The following is a 15,080-nucleotide window of genomic DNA, read 5'->3' on the forward strand; positions in this document are numbered from 1 at the left end:
AGGCTTTGCGCCAACAATCATTTGACAGTCTCCAGTCAATTCGTGACCCCTCGATCGGCAAAGCGTTATTATTACAAGCCACACGAGCAAACGGGTATCACACAACCCCAGAAACATGAAGGCGGCGACTGGATTACACGAATTTATAGTTAATGGCTTGCACATATCAAGTGCCCACTGAAAGTAGCACAGCATGGTTTCATAACTTTTGACAACTAACAGCGCGCAAATGGCTCTAATACGGGGAATGCACGTTGGTCCGCGCCATCATACCGCCTTGGTAGAAGCAGTCAATCGTCTCTTGCCGCTACCCAAGTGTGACTGTTATTAGGGGAATAGCCTAAGCTGTCAATAGAAAGAATACCTTATTCATTTGTCTGCCATTAGTCGTGCTCTAGCAGTATTTCAGCACCGCTTGCTTAAATATTTGCTCTACAGGGTATGCAGGTAAGCATGCTGCCAGAAATGTCCAGGTCCTGATTCTGGGTTAGAATTCAGGAATGGCAGCCACAGTTACCGATAGTGTCTAGAGCATGACGATTAGTTACTAATAGGGTATTAGTGTTTGATTCAGGTACATGATCGCCGAACACTCCACGATTATCCTCTCAACCAACCAAAGGAGCCGTCGGCCCAGTCCGCTAGTCCACCTAATTCTTCCAGTGCGTTGCCGAAAGCTGGCGCAGGAAAGTCCAAAGCCGAGAAAAATGATACCGGGAACGCATCCTCATCTTCGGCTACCCCAGTAGTCACTGGGTTCTCCCCGTGTGTGTCTCTCGTACTTGCAGGACTTCCAACTCGTGAGGAATGCAAGGACGCGTTGCGCAGGATTTCCAAGAATTTCGCATGACGTACAGCCATGTGCGAATCATCCGGAGAGCCCTGTCGAATAGCGGCAATAGAGTCTCGAAATAGTTGGATCTCGCGATCCGAGTGATTCAGGCTCGGATTTGCCAACAGCGTCGTCTAGCAAGCGCTGGTAAGCACACGGACTCATGAACATTATCGTGAGGAACTGACCTTTAATAGATGCAAGTACGCTGCGAAGATGCATAGCCAGCAACGTATAGGCAAATAAGAGACCAGTCCCGCAGGTAGCAGAATTTCCACCACGGTTGTCAGGATTTGGCGGCTCGCTTCAGTGGCTTTGCTGGCAAAGACAGAAAGCTCTAGTTGGTCCCCTGTTGCATTCTCCTTAGTTGAGGCGTTGTTTTTCGCCGCGCCATAATTTGTTGCGGCCTGGACTGCGGGCGCGAAACAGTACATGACAGAATAGTCACATTCTATATCTACACAGGCTTTCAGAAGTGTCGAATCAGCTATAGAGTAGAATTAGCACTCTGGGCAACGTGAGAGATGTGAAAGTCCGGTTGAGAAGTTTACTTGACTCGGCATATGAATGTTGGCTTTTCCAGCGATGGAGCGCTCTGTCGACGTGTTGAAGCTCCGGCAGCAATTTTGCAACATCGGGCGCGTCGTTGCGATGTCTGGTGGACTTGAGCAAGTCTCTAGCTTTTCCGAGCTCTAGACTCAGCTCGTAGTAGCTCTCCCACAGGGCACCGTCCGGTAGATCATTCGCAAATGTGATTGAGAATCGACTTCGCACGGCATCCGTTGCCTTCTCTGCTAACAACGTATCAAGACCAAGGCGCGTAGCAAGCGTCTCATCTGCTAGGTAGAGGAATACGCAAAGAAGCTGGTTCCACTGCTGCTTGAGAGACTCATCGCTAGACGACGAGGTAGGCGTGGCGTAGCTTGGTGAGTCCAATTCAAAGCAGCATCCGTCCTGTGCAATTCCGGTAGCGTTGCAAAGGAGCATCCTAGGAAGCGTTCAGTTGGGTCAGAATCCCAGCCGTGTCGTGCACGTACAGAACCGTGTCTCCAACAGCACGGGAGACGAGACAGCTTACCTTGACATTTTCATGCTGCGGTGGGCCGGTGCCACAATGTTGAGCTCGTCCAGCAGCCCTGCCATGCTATGTCGTTGTTGACTGGTCGACGACGTCAGTGACTCGGGGGTGCTCCCTGGTTGCAAGGTCCGCGAGTTCGTCCAGCTGGTTGCGTCTGTGTCGTCCACGCCACTGAAGCTGAGAGGATTGTTTATAGACTTGGGATGCCATTCAATCAAGAGAAGCATGGCAGCAATGGCTCCGGGAGATCTGGTACAGGAAGAGCCCCAAAGGGCTGATTGCAAATCCTTCTGGACCAAAGGCCAAGCCTGCCAGTGAATTCGCTCCGATTTAATTGCGCCATGGGGGCCCGCCAGGATATGATAACGCGACGCAATGGCAACGAGGCAGGCTAAGAGAAGAGGCTCGTCTGCTGCAAGCTGGTGATATCTGCTTGGTCCGCAAAGAATGGATGAATGACGGGCCGCACTCTCCAGAGCGTCTCAAAGTAGAAGTCGAGGTATTCGCAGATGTCGTTCTTGGTCAATATGCCTTTCCTCAGGAGAGGGATCCTGTCCCAGTCCGACTTGTTGCCTTGCGCAGGATGACAGTGACCTTGGGTGTAGGAACAACAAGTGCAAAAGAGTTGGGAGCTGGGACATAAACAGGCTATCCCATCGGCTTGACGCATTGCTTCTTGTGCTAAAGACATGCAGCGGAAGGTCTTGCACCAAGCCCTGGGAAGTGCTGCACCCGCAAGGTCAGGTGTCCAGTCTGCAGGATGCCATGTCGGAGGAGTTTGATGCATTCTATGCCATGCAGCCGCGGGTTTCTTTCTCTGGCTGTGGGGCTGGCTACTTCCCCGAGGTGGAGGGACCGCAATCGGGGTATTCCTGGGATCCCACCATCTTTGGCCGTGAAGCGCAGTGGGATGACCATACATGACATGTGGTTGATCCAAGGTATTTAAGAATACTACCAGTATTATGATATAAATTCAAGACTTTTCCATAGTAGAACGGCGGCGGAATTCTATAAGATAAGCGATGAAATACGCTACCAAATAGCCAAATGAAATACGTGTATTAAGACACCTATAAGACTAGCACTAAGCATCAGCTGTGGTTCGTTTTTTAAATACGTCTCGCCAATCGAAAGCTGTGCAGAAGCGCCAGCGCAACATGACGGCTGTCGAAATTGACATCTCCCCATGACCCGTGTGCAGCCGCCCCCAGAAAAGGAGCGAACCACCTCCAAGCCCACCAATTGGCATTCAGCATTCGACGACATTTTGTTGTCATATGGGGAGTGGCTTTCCCCCCGTGCTGTACTCCGTACGTGCTCATCACGAGCCATGCCAAGTTGCCAGCGCAGTCCAGAATCTCCAGATTGCCTCCCGGGGTCGCATTGAGAGGGCGGGGTTTTGGTGAATTATTACAGGGGAACGAACGCCTCAGGCCTCTAGCGTTCCTCGGCTTTTTTGCCTGTGGCTCCATGTCCATCCCAACCCCACAAGCAGAATGTGAGGGTCCTTGTGATCAAGTTGGATTTCGAAATTGGTAGCGGCACTGGTCATTTCTTCAACGCGATGCGAGGGGGGGTCGTTTACCATGCTCCCCTATTTCACCCTCGACCCTCTGTGCAACGCGTGCGCGATGCCACATTGATGCTCTGAACCTTACTCGGTGCTAGCATTGGCGGTAGTAGATCGACGACAGCTTTCTGGGGTAATTGCAGCGGCAAGACAGACAAGCGACTGGAGCGGGCCACCTGCGAGTTGCTTTCATTGAGGGTTGCGCTGATCGTGTCGGGCCCTGCCACGGTCGTCTCGTGTTGTACTTCACCCGACTTGTTGGTCCGTTAGTTTACCTGCATAACTTCCATTGTCCCTGATTGAGGTCGTCTGTGCTGATTGGGGGCATTTTGATTTCCTGCTCTTCCTTCATGGTCCGGCATTCACTTGCCTGCGATCTTGCTCCTTCCTTCACCGCCGAGGCAGGCAAGTCCCAACCTTGCGTACTACTAGTACAATACCACCTCGCCAAACAAGTCACATGTCACCGGCACATACAACCCTTGATGAATGCTTTCAAATTCAACCAGATACTTCACAAAGCTCCCTCCAGTCGCCACCAAGATACGCTGGTAAGTACCTGGCAGTTACCGTTCTTGGGTCTGCTGCTAAAACAATACAGTGCGCCGCGACTACACGAACACTTTCTACAGCAGCAGACTTGCATCGTTCTGGACTCTCTGACGAAGAAGCAGCGGCATCGTCGGGAAGAGCCTATAGTGCTATACCATTGCCGTGTGTTAAAACGAGCACTCAATTCCCGCGACGCCTCGAGCCATCGACCAGAGGCCGAAAAGGCAGCAGCATCTGACCATGACTTTTGACCCGGATGAGTTGACCAGGAGACTTTACGAAGTCAAGGCGCAGCAAGAGCTCAAAGCAGCTAGGAAGACGAAGCTGGGCTTGAACATTGGAGAGCGTGGCCTCGAGGCGAAAGAGCGGATTTCTCGCGAGTTCAATTCGCGACAATCGACGGCCGATCACTGGAGAGCAGCACCCAAGCAGCCTCGAAACCGAGAATCAGGCGAACAAGACGCATCCGAGGCCTGGTCCAGACGATGGAGCGCGGGCCAACGCGAAAGACACCCCTGCCCCAAAAACGATGGGCCGAATGACCCGAAATCCTATCACCACACGCCACAAGTCGCTGCGGCGCAATTTGAGAGAACAACGGCCGTGGAGCAGGTCGAGGGCATGAACATACACAGGCTCTCTCATCCGGCGGTGCGATTTCACATTGGTGGCCCACATGGTGAAGCGGCGCAGGACCAAGCAAGCGATCCTCGCGATATTGTTCAGCGGTTGCAAAGGGTCCGCAGCCAGCGAGACCGGGAATATGCGCGCAATCAGTTCCAAACCCCACAGAGCCTTGAAGAGGTCGACGGTTTTGGCGGGTGCCGCCATCAGCAACGGCATACCCTCGACACATATCCTGAAGGGCAGACGACACGTTCGTCAATCTTTCCACCGTCTGATACAGTCAGAGACATGATGGGTACTTCCAATCATGTCGAGCATCGTGATGACGAAGAACTTGCCTCCAATGGGCGTACGTCGGGCGCAGGGCCGAGGGACACGCGGCAGGACTGGACGCAAAGCGATGAAGTGCGCGAGAAGCAGACGATGAATGCTGCGCCGCCAAAGATCCGCAAAGCCGCATCGAAATGGAGACTGAGACTGAGCGGGCACCACAAGAGCAGAGAAGAAGACGATGATCCTCCGCTGCCGGGCATCATGTCCCCTGAAGAGTCTGAGAAAGCACCAAAGGGCTTGAAGTCTCCCATATCTGGTTTCTTTTTGCGTCTGAAGCGTTAGATCAATCACACATGTCAATGGGAAGAACCCACATTGTGCCACAATTCGAATCGGGGAGTGCGTGCGCCGGGTAGTGTGTCGAAAGCGATTTCGTTCTATACAGTACTGCATCTTCCTCTCACAAGCGCTCAAGCCCACTGAGATGAGGCGTGGCGATGCTACGACGTTGAACGATCCGCGTGGGAAGGCGAGGACGGTCGGTAGACCGATCCTAAGGCCCCTTGCGCTCCCGTGCCTCCTCCATGAAATGTAAGACGAGCTCCGAGTACTCCCGGAGGGCCTCGCCATCCTCGCCGTCTGCTTTCCTGGCTTTTCGCAGAGCCTCTTTGCCGCGTTCAATGCCTTTGTCTTTATCCCATCCATTACTCAGGTCTTGCGGTGGAAGATCCTTGAGGAGTGACGCGGGGATCTTGGGCTTCTGTACGGGCGGTGGCTGTGTTGCTGCGTGGATCTCCAGCAGCTGGCTGGGAAGGCGCGGGTATTTCCTAAAGAGCCATTGGAGCTCTTCCGAGTGCTGCAGTGTCTGCCACGGATGCCGGAACTTGCGACCTCGCATTGCACTGTCGTCTGCGGCCTCGGGTGTGGGCGCTGGTTTCGGAGGCGGCGGTGCTGTGACGGGTTCTCCAGCGTGTACTTCGCGGTGGACCTTGTTACAAGCGACGGAGCAGCTATTGAAGAGGGTTGAGTCAGCTTAATGAATGAAGAGGCAGCAAACAGCCCTGCTTGCGTTGTGGTACAGAGGTGCTTACTAGGGAAGGTAGCATCGTGGACACTTGTACTTTGGTGTCTCTGTTTCACAGACACCGCACAATAATTTCAGAGGTTCCATCTCTTCATCTTGCTTCTCCTCGTTCGGTTGTGCACCTTGCGTTGTTGTAGCATCCGCCTCGGGGTTCTCTTGTGCACCGTTCGCAATGGGTTCTGGTGGTTCGCCGCGTGCTTCGGCCATGGTTGGCAAAATGGTCCTAGGCAGCAGGAGGCGAAAGGTGTCGCTAATTAAATCGCAAACGGTACGAAATAGACTCGTCGCTAGGCCAGCGACTTTAATTGACCAGAACTGTGTTCTTGTCGGATGTAATCAGAAGCTGAAAAGCGAGAAACGCGTCTTCGCGATGCTGGTGCTGGAACAAAATTTCTGGAGACCCTGATGTCGGTGACGTGACACGATAATTAGAGACCCACCACGCGGAAGCGGTTGCGACCCAGTGAGGATGGCTGGCACCGAAGCAGTCGCAATGTTGGAGAAATCATTGTGAGCGCGCAAGTCGGATCGGACAGAATTGGTTATCTAGACTGAAAGAATGGCGCAAAGCCTTGAGCTCTGACGGTGATGATATTTTGAAGGTTCGGTTCGTCTGCAGGGTCCCGATAGTCGGCGTTGCATCATAGTTCCGCTATTAGTAATTCAGTTGCCTCCTGGGCAGAAATCATCGGTGTTCTCACCATAGCCGAGGGAAAGTTCTCGATTCCGATCATTGTCAACTTTCAACCATCATACCTTAATTCGCTGCCTGTATTTTTCTCTTTCCTTCTCATACGCATTCTAGATTTGTCGAAAAGCATAGACCATGGCATCACAGAGAATCACAGCGCGCCTCATGGCGCAAGCAGTGCGGCCAGCCGCTGTCACCAGAACTACGGCACCACGAGCCATCCGCGCTCTGAGCACCAACCCGCGTCTCCCATCTTCAAGACCACTTCTTCGCTCGCCGAAGCTCGCCCCAGCGCTTCGAGCCGTCCCCTCTGGTGTACGAACCATCTTCATCCAGACCGAGTCGACACCGAACCCCGACGCCCTGAAATTCCTCCCCAATCATCGCGTTATCCCGGACGATGGCAGCATTGCGTCCCCCTTCATCGAGTACCTCAGTCCTCGTGCCACCATCTCGCCACCTCACCCCTCGCCCCTGGCGGCCAAGCTGATGAACATTGACGGCATCACAAGCGTCTTCTACGGCAGCGACTTTATCACAGTCACCAAATCAGCAGACGCAAACTGGGCGCACGTCCGACCAGAAATCTTTGCGCTGATCACAGAGGCTATTACGAGTGGCGAGACGATTGTGAACGTGGCCGAGCGCAAGGAAGGAGATGCCGCCGCGGAGGAGGACAGCCTGGCGTACAACGAGAACGACAGTGAAGTCGTCGGCATGATCAAGGAGCTCCTGGAGACAAGGATCAGGCCCGCCATCCAGGAGGACGGCGGTGATATCGAGTTTCGTGGTTTCGAGAATGGCATGGTGGCCCTGAAACTGCGCGGTGCCTGCCGGACATGCGACTCGAGTACCGTCACCCTGAAGAATGGCATCGAAAGCATGCTGATGCATTATGTAAGCACTTTCCATCTCACCCCCCTTGGCCATGCATGTGCTACAGAAACTAACTACCGCTTCAGATTGAAGAGGTGCAGGGTGTCCACCAGGTCTTGGACCAGGAAGAGGAGGTGGCTCTGCAGGAGTTTGCCAAGTTTGAGGAGAAGCTCAAGCAGCAGAAAGGCGCGGCACCAGCATAGAATGCAACCGAGATCTTAACAAAGAATGATACCCCCCAACCAGACAATCATGTTCCAGAGCTTGTAAAGCTTAAAGGCGCTATTTGGTCGATGTGAAGGGAGACTTAATGGGAGTGATGCCACTCGTCGTCATGGTGGTGCCACTTGGCACAAATCAGGCACCGAAGCACGTAAATGTTGTACGGCCACAGCGCACTCAACAGTTCACAAAGAGACCGCAATTTCTGAACTGACGGGAAGCCGTCCACGCATGGCGTATTCTGGTGGATGAAGCCGCTCATGAGTACTCATGAACAGGCCTTAACAACGAAGTATGGTGGGTCGCCGCTCGTTGTTCCAGTAGCGGCCGCTGGAGGCTCGTGGAAGCTACCCGAGAGGATACAGAGACCACCTGACCAGCGGCTTGGAGGGGTTGCATTGATGTGCAATGGGCCATGCAGGCGATGCGTCCCGTCTCCTGTGCCTCACTGAGTTACGAAGGAATCCGGGGTAGACCTGCAGACGAGATGTACTTGTCGCAGTCAAGACACAATAAATGCATTGGCGATTGGCCAGGATCAACAAGTCAACTGGCACAATGGGTGACTGCAGCTCGAGGATCCCTCGCACGGTTGAGGTTGTGGCGGCGATAGGCTCAGGACGGCATGGTGGGCGACAAGGGGCTCATGGCATGGCGCAAAGGGCTGTCGCGTGATACTGCTCCAGCCGAATTAGAGGGGTCCAGTCGCCAGAGCCAGTAGATGAGATCGGCCCTCCACGTTGGGTACCTAAGGGTGTGTGGCGTCGCGTCTTGAGTTTAAGACGACCATGCGGCTAGAGAGGGTGACAACCTGGAATGACGACAGTTGATGAGAACTGGGACCCCACAAAGAGGGGAGATCGGAGGTTTGCGATGTGTAAGGTGGTTTGCGTTGGAGAAGGCTGTAGTTAGCAGACAGATGAAATGTCTACCCGATCAATACTCCGCGGAGCAGAGACAGCTGCGCAAATGTATGTGAAGAATTGACAGACATTACCCGTAAGTACTTATTAAGTAAGTAGTACGTAGTAGGCAATGTGAAGGAAGAGGCAGGGTCGCATTCTAGGAACATCTTCGTGGTTAGATGGTCTCTTGCCATATCCTACCCTATTGCAGCATGCAAGGCCTATGTCGAGACCGGACACCGCCTCATAATTGAGTAGAGCCGACTTTCCCTGCATGGAAATGGGTGTCTCGAAGGTTTTAGTGTAAAACGGTGAGGTAGCGAGGAGATCGACACTGGGGATGTCTTTTCTGAGAGACCACTGCGGGAGAAAAGATGGGGAAGGTTGGGGAACTGCAGGATGCGCTTGGACCTCTGCGCCTACTGCAAGGAAGTATGAAAGCTGTTGCACGATGCAATATACGGGCTAGTACGGATAGTATTCACAGGGTTGTCGAACCGAGGGAAGCTAATTGGTAAGGTAGCTTAAGTACCTAATGGGAGAAGAACAATTACGCAAACAAACATAATTCAAGCCCTTCATGTGAAGCCAGTCAGAGTCTAATTAATTCATCAGGGCATTCATCGGTCCATGTCTGCTAATTACTGCTCAGCAGTAGCACTCTGGCGTTTGCTCAGAACGCCCCTCGAGTTCCGTCGCCGATTTATTCTCCACTGAATTAGGCTAAGTGATTGGCTGCGGTCTGGATCGCCATGGAGCCCGCCTGGGGCGCCAGCCACTGCCAGGGCCAGTCAGCCCTGCAATGCAACTACACCATCGGCGAGTGACAACTTGGTGGACTGACTGTCGGACTGGACTGCCTGAGGCCAACAACAAGACTACAGTCATACCGTGCTAATGTTCAACTTTGCCCTTGTTATCAAAGATGGATAATGTGTTACTGACGTTTTTGCCCGTCCGCCTACCCCCATTGTCACGCAATTTGTTGACTGCCGGCCTTCCGTCGCCCCCGGACACTAACCCGGATCGTCAAGCTGATCCCGCCATCGACCCAGCCAGACTCGGGGAGGCACTGAGCGCAAAATCTACAAATCAGGCAAGGAGCCCCCTCAGTCGCGACCGCGAACGTAGACTCTAGTCTTCTACAGCAGTAATTAATATCGAGTTTTCTCCCACGCCTGGGAGATCCCAGAGCCGGATATCTCGCACATATTCTGAGTGCAAGCCCAGCCAAGACCTGGAACTCGAGTCGAGACTTCAACTAGACCCCTCTGTCTCTGGGCACGGACCCCTGCTACTATTACCCCATACTTTTGTGTTTTCACTTCGCTCCCGCGCCCACTAGCGTAACTATCAACCATCCCTTTCGCCAGTGGACTGGCGCGATACGTACGGCTGGCTGGCAGTCTTTCATCGATCCGTTGCCGGCAGCTCCAGTGCCAGTTCCGAATCGATCCACGATATCCTCGTGCTGCATCGGGGCTTTTTGAGTAATACAACAATTCAGGGACACTGCGAGTCAAGACGTGTTTCCGTTGCTGCATTTACCTACTACCTACCTGCAGGCATTGTGCAGCAACAATTTCAGGCCTGGAGTAGAAAACTCCCTACAAAGCACCTACAATACCACGACAACTGACTAAAACGTACGAGGACCTCCAGTCGCCCCCCGCTTTCCGACAGGTCGCTTGCCATCGCTTTCTTGCCTCCTCTGGTGCCTGGAATTCCCCTGTTGCCGTCACCTGGCACACCCACGAGTTCAGTCGCCAACTACCTATAAAACCAGAATAGCGAGAAACGAGCATCCATCCCATGCAAGATTGATAGAGCGGTGCGACAAACTGCCCTGAATCTGAAAACAGTTGGAGACGACGCAGCATCTTCTTACCACCTGAGCCCAAAGCGCCGCCGCGCCACGCTGAGCTCGCTCACCTATAGGAGGCTATTGCGCCCACTGCAGTGCCTGTCGCAGACATTACTGTACCAGGCACAATTGACACGCGCGGTCAGGTGCAGCAAGACATACACAGCCTACAACAGCAGGCCATCAAGCGATCGTCAACGGGCTCGTTCCGGCGCCAACGGACAAGGACAAGGACGACGACGACAAGTCATAGTAGAACGCTGCTGCCGCCGCCGCCGCCACAGTTGGACGATCGCCAGTCGGACCCGCCACGATCACTGCAAGCCTGTCTGCACGCAGTTCCAGTCCTCCCTCTCCCGTGCTCCGTCCGTCCCCCTCACCGTCTGGAGTCTGCCGTTTTAGACCCAGCTGAGCGACGGGCAAGGGCCCACACCAGCAAGTCCGTCTCGTCGAAGCTCCAGAGTCCAAACTCACATCGACCCATCCCCAGCTTGCAACTTCTCCCCTCTCACGCGACCGTGTGCGCGCCTGGGCCTGCCACTCTTCTCTCATCATCTGCGCTCTCTCTTCGACCTCTTTTGTTTGGATCTTGCCTTTCGGACCCTGGAATAGAACGCGCATAGTTAGACTTTTCATTCCTCTCGTACTGCAATTCTCTACCTACCTTACTCTCGACAGATCGAGCCGCCTAATCGCCTACACACACACACACACACACACACACATACGCGCGCCAACATCTCATACCATCCACCTCTGGCTTCGCTGCCCGCGCCCAGAGCTGCGCACTGTTCTCATTGCCACGGCGCAGTCGATCTGCACGAGCCCGCGCAATTACCACGGCAAGACCAAGCCTTCACGTTCCGCAAATTTGCCCTCTCTGGATAGGAAACTTCTCGAGTCCGGATCTCGCTGATCTTGTTACCATACCATTCTGGCCCCAGGAAACACCAGGATCGTCTTGTCGCGAAACAGAATCGCCATCCTATCTAAACTGTCACGGCTAGAAGCCAGGCAGACACCCACAGTTGTCCAGTAAGTTAGACTTGTTTGTCTGGGAGCTTTACTCCATGTCAACCAACCCCCGCAATCCTCATCTAGCTTTCCATCACCAGACCTTGTTGCGGTCCATGACTAGCTTTCTCCATTGAGCAAGCGCAAACTCTCGCTCTCCCTGTGCGCTTTGTCAACGTGGACGCGCTTGTTTTATGGCTTTTGAATGTTTGCACAGGAGCCCAGGGTCTTGCAACATACACTACAGCGTCGTCTCATTCGCTCTTCGATTCGCGACCTCCAATGCCGCATAGCCCTGCTTTCCCCAAGCTACCAACTCGGACAGCTCAATGACTAACTCTGTTCCAAGCAGCTCTTCTCGGTACTTCAAGCCTTGCGGAAATCCTTCCACGCAGGTCTTCGCTGCCACGATCTGATTTGAGGAGGACAATATTCACGTGCCGTATTCAGCCTGACTGGAAACTCTCATCCTCGCTCGCCTTTCTCCACCAACTCGGTGAACGCCCTCATAGGGCGCTGCGTATCCCAACACCGCCCTCTTTGGTCAGAGCGCGACAATGAGCGCAAGCTCGCAGAAGAACGGCCAAACGCCGCGGGCTGGACCGGGATCGCTCGGAGGTGCACCGGCCACCGCAAGCCACCTGCGCGACAAAGTTAATGTGCGAACTTCGACACCAGATTCCGAAGCCCTCGCTAGTTCCGACGATGAGGGTGACCATCGTCACGAGTCAACGCAACCTACCGCTCAGCCTTCAAAACCCGCCCGCCGATCATCCTGGTTGAACGACACGTCCGCACCATTTGCCCGGCCACGCAAAGGGTCGATTGCGAGTGGTTCCATGTCGCCCACCGCGTCGCATCCAACAACGCCTTCGGGCGAGACGGCGCCAGGCACCTGGGGCGCGCACTCGGCTTCAGCAGGACTCGGTCGCGCGGTGGGAGGGTCGGCGTTTCCGTGGACAAGTGCAATTTGGAACAACGATAGGAGGGAACCCTCACGATTGAGCGAGGTTCTCCCCTCGCCAACCTCCCTTGCACCTCCAGGCGCCACCAGCAATTCCATGTTCGGGCCCGACGCAGCAGCCACTCAGACCTCGCCCAATCCTCGCGACGGCAACAACACTCAGATTCCCTTTGCGATCCCGCTTCATCCCACTCCCAAGACGTATCGATCTCAGTCCTACTCGGTTGGGCAGATGGAGTCCGAAGCGAATGCGCCCCCGAGCACCGGGATGAGCTCATCCACGCTTCTTGGCCGCGCGAGGCATCCGGCGCTACAGCATCGCCCTTCTCGGCCTAGCATGCTCAGCGAGATGGCGAACGATGGGTCGATGCTCGGCAAGGTCAAGGAGGTGGAAGATGACGACGACGAGGAAAGCGCGCCCGAATCCATGCAAGGCTCGTTTCACCAGAGCGCCGAGTCCAAGACAATTGAGATGCTCACCCGCGAGAACGCCATGCTTCGGCAGCAACAGTACAACAGGCTCCGACCTCGTGCCTCGACCGGGACCTCGTACTTTGGCAATGGCGTTCCGCTGCAAGGGGCCGTCCCGGAAGAATCAGACTTTGCTGTTGACGAATACGACCTGGTCAACACTGAGAATGGGGAGTCGTTTGCAAGAAGCGCCGCGACCCGACGTATGAGTGAATACGGTGGGGGCGCCGCTGCACGCTCTCCCTCTACCAGAGTCGACAGCACGAGCCTGAAGAAAGCGCTGTGGTCGACTTCCGGATATCCTCTCCTGGACGCATCGCAAAGTCGGCGGCACTCCTTCGCCAACATGCCGACTCGTCATGGCTCCATCAGTTCCGTCGCGGACACCGCCTCTGCAATGGAAGGGGCTGGGCCTGAAGCGCAGCAATATCAGGAGTACATGGGCGCGCTGCAGGACACTAGCCTGTATGCGCAAACGGGAAATGGAAGTACGTCAGCCGTAGGAGTGGGAATTGCCAACGGTGATGCTAACGTGTCAGTTTCAGATCTATTCAGTCCGATGACTTCACAGATGGGCGCCAATGTGCCCCAGGTCTATGGCAACCCGTACCAGCCATCTTTTGCCTCACCTCACATGCCGAACCGGCCCGGATCACCACAACGCACCCCCTACGGGATGGCCCAGCCGCGACAGAACCAGCTGCTGCACGTTGTGTTGTTCAAATGCGCACGCGCCGACGTCTTCTATATCCAAGAGGGTACTGGACTGACGGTGAAGCCCGGGGACCTCGTCATTGTGGAGGCTGACCGCGGAACGGACTTGGGTACTGTGGCAAAGGACAATGTCGACTGGCAAACTGCGAAAGAGCTGAAGGAGCACTACGCCGAAGAGCATTACAAATGGCTCATGATGTATTCTCAGGGAGCCGCGGTTGCGCAGGAGGGATCTGGTTCTGGACCTGGCATGCTTGCCTCCTCCAGCGCGACGCAAGGCAGCGCCGTGGGTGGCATGGGGCCTGCCACGCAGCATCATATGCAAGAGCCGAACGCCGGCGAGCTCCGCCCCAAGCTTATCAAGCGTCTTGCGCAAAGCCACGAGGTACATTCTCTGCGCGAGAAAGAGGGCCAGGAGGCCAAGGCCAAAAGAGTCTGCAACACCAAGGTCAAGGAGCATGGACTTCAAATGGAAATCCTGGATGCTGAGTTCCAAATGTGAGTCACTGTTTCGCGCATCGCAGAGATTTATACTAACGATTCTAGGGACTGGAAGAAGCTGACTTTTTACTACTTTGCCGATGCTTACATCAACTTCAATTCTCTGGTCACCGACTTGTTCAAGATCTACAAGACGCGTATCTGGATGTCCGCCATCAACCCAGCGTCGTTCGCCAGTCCCACACTGGGCATTCAAGCGCCTAGCGGCGTAGGACCCGGGGCCGTTGGCGCTGGCCGATCTTCTGGTCACAATGACCGCCGACAAGGTCAGCAACAGCCACAGGCGGCATCGGCCCAGCAGCAGCCGCAGTCACAGCAGAACCAGGAGTCGATGGGTGCCACGCCAACATCGATCACCAGTCAAGGGTCTCCGGCTCCCCGTGGATTCCGTCCAGGACTCAATCAGCAGTATGGGAACGATAGGACGAACGGACAGAGCTACCAAGGGTATCCTTCAGCCAATTACGGTTACCCCCAAGGAGGTGCCTTTGGCAATGCCCGTACAAACGCCGCTTATGGCCAAGCTACATCTCCCGGGGTGATGGACAATTACTCCGGCGCCAACTTTCAACAGTTTGGCGATTTCCAGCCTACGCGGAATCGGTTTGCTTCTCCTCAGTCTGGTGCAAGTCCCAATCCACACTCCCAGGCAATATCACCGTTATCGCCAATGGGCCAACAGAATGATTGGAGCGCCGCATTCCAAGGACTTTCGCTGAACTCCCATTAGTTCATGTTACTCACTCTACCCTGGCACCACTCACGCCATTCTTCTGGCCTTTTGCGGCGCTCATTCTTTACTGCATGGCGATGAAGATTCCACGTTATACCACCACATT

The 15,080-nt window shown here is 54.5% G+C and overlaps 6 protein-coding genes across 6 annotated transcripts; 3 read left to right on the top strand and 3 right to left on the bottom strand.

Moving 5' to 3' along the window:
- Positions 1-397: 397 nt before the first annotated feature.
- On the bottom strand, positions 398-2,219 carry F5Z01DRAFT_385094 (uncharacterized protein). The gene is made up of 4 exons (XM_046259452.1): positions 1,911-2,219; positions 1,384-1,820; positions 1,021-1,319; positions 398-966 (listed from the first exon to the last, which is right to left on the bottom strand). The coding sequence occupies exons 1-4, from the start codon at positions 2,135-2,137 to the stop codon at positions 601-603; spliced, it is 1,329 nt and encodes a 442-aa protein (XP_046121323.1). The 5' UTR covers positions 2,138-2,219; the 3' UTR covers positions 398-600.
- F5Z01DRAFT_385102 (uncharacterized protein) lies at positions 2,061-2,909 on the bottom strand. Its single transcript, XM_046259453.1, has one exon. It carries the CDS (start codon positions 2,830-2,832, stop codon positions 2,302-2,304), a length of 531 nt encoding a protein of 176 aa, XP_046121324.1. The 5' UTR covers positions 2,833-2,909; the 3' UTR covers positions 2,061-2,301.
- An 899-nt stretch (positions 2,910-3,808) lies between these two features.
- Positions 3,809-5,398, top strand: F5Z01DRAFT_385235 (uncharacterized protein). Its single transcript, XM_046259454.1, has 2 exons — positions 3,809-4,034; positions 4,085-5,398. The coding sequence occupies exon 2, from the start codon at positions 4,276-4,278 to the stop codon at positions 5,275-5,277; it is 1,002 nt and encodes a 333-aa protein (XP_046121325.1). The 5' UTR covers positions 3,809-4,034; positions 4,085-4,275; the 3' UTR covers positions 5,278-5,398.
- Positions 5,399-5,453: 55 nt separating this feature from the next.
- On the bottom strand, positions 5,454-6,650 carry F5Z01DRAFT_385278 (putative HIT finger domain protein). Its single transcript, XM_046259455.1, has 2 exons — positions 6,027-6,650; positions 5,454-5,945 (listed from the first exon to the last, which is right to left on the bottom strand). Exons 1-2 carry the CDS (start codon positions 6,224-6,226, stop codon positions 5,489-5,491), a joined length of 657 nt encoding a protein of 218 aa, XP_046121326.1. The 5' UTR covers positions 6,227-6,650; the 3' UTR covers positions 5,454-5,488.
- A 195-nt stretch (positions 6,651-6,845) lies between these two features.
- On the top strand, positions 6,846-7,789 carry F5Z01DRAFT_671006 (scaffold protein Nfu/NifU N terminal-domain-containing protein; the record flags this gene model as incomplete). The annotated part of the gene is made up of 2 exons (XM_046264640.1): positions 6,846-7,607; positions 7,673-7,789. The coding sequence occupies 2 exons, from the start codon at positions 6,846-6,848 to the stop codon at positions 7,787-7,789; spliced, it is 879 nt and encodes a 292-aa protein (XP_046121327.1).
- A 4,359-nt stretch (positions 7,790-12,148) lies between these two features.
- On the top strand, positions 12,149-14,971 carry F5Z01DRAFT_633349 (PSP1 domain-containing protein; the record flags this gene model as incomplete). The annotated part of the gene is made up of 2 exons (XM_046261945.1): positions 12,149-14,238; positions 14,287-14,971. The coding sequence occupies 2 exons, from the start codon at positions 12,149-12,151 to the stop codon at positions 14,969-14,971; spliced, it is 2,775 nt and encodes a 924-aa protein (XP_046121328.1).
- Between the last annotated feature and the right edge of the window lie 109 nt (positions 14,972-15,080).

The sequence above is a fragment of the Emericellopsis atlantica genome, assembly GCF_019669845.1.
Source record: "Emericellopsis atlantica unplaced genomic scaffold F5Z01scaffold_4, whole genome shotgun sequence".
In the NCBI taxonomy this organism is placed as follows: Eukaryota; Fungi; Ascomycota; class Sordariomycetes; order Hypocreales; family Bionectriaceae; genus Emericellopsis; species Emericellopsis atlantica.

Coding starts and splice junctions, on each gene's coding strand:
- F5Z01DRAFT_385235 (XM_046259454.1), top strand. CDS start 4,276: ATGACTTTTGACCCGGATGAGTTGACCAGGAGACTTTACGAAGTCAAG.
- F5Z01DRAFT_385094 (XM_046259452.1), bottom strand. CDS start 2,137: ATGCTTCTCTTGATTGAATGGCATCCCAAGTCTATAAACAATCCTCTC. Junction 1,821..1,910: donor CGCAGCATGAAAATGTCAAG/GTAAGCTGTCTC, acceptor AACGCTTCCTAG/GATGCTCCTTTGCAACGCTA. Junction 967..1,020: donor CGTACTTGCATCTATTAAAG/GTCAGTTCCTCA, acceptor AGCGCTTGCTAG/ACGACGCTGTTGGCAAATCC.
- F5Z01DRAFT_385278 (XM_046259455.1), bottom strand. CDS start 6,226: ATGGCCGAAGCACGCGGCGAACCACCAGAACCCATTGCGAACGGTGCA. Junction 5,946..6,026: donor CCACGATGCTACCTTCCCTA/GTAAGCACCTCT, acceptor CCTCTTCAATAG/CTGCTCCGTCGCTTGTAACA.
- F5Z01DRAFT_385102 (XM_046259453.1), bottom strand. CDS start 2,832: ATGTATGGTCATCCCACTGCGCTTCACGGCCAAAGATGGTGGGATCCC.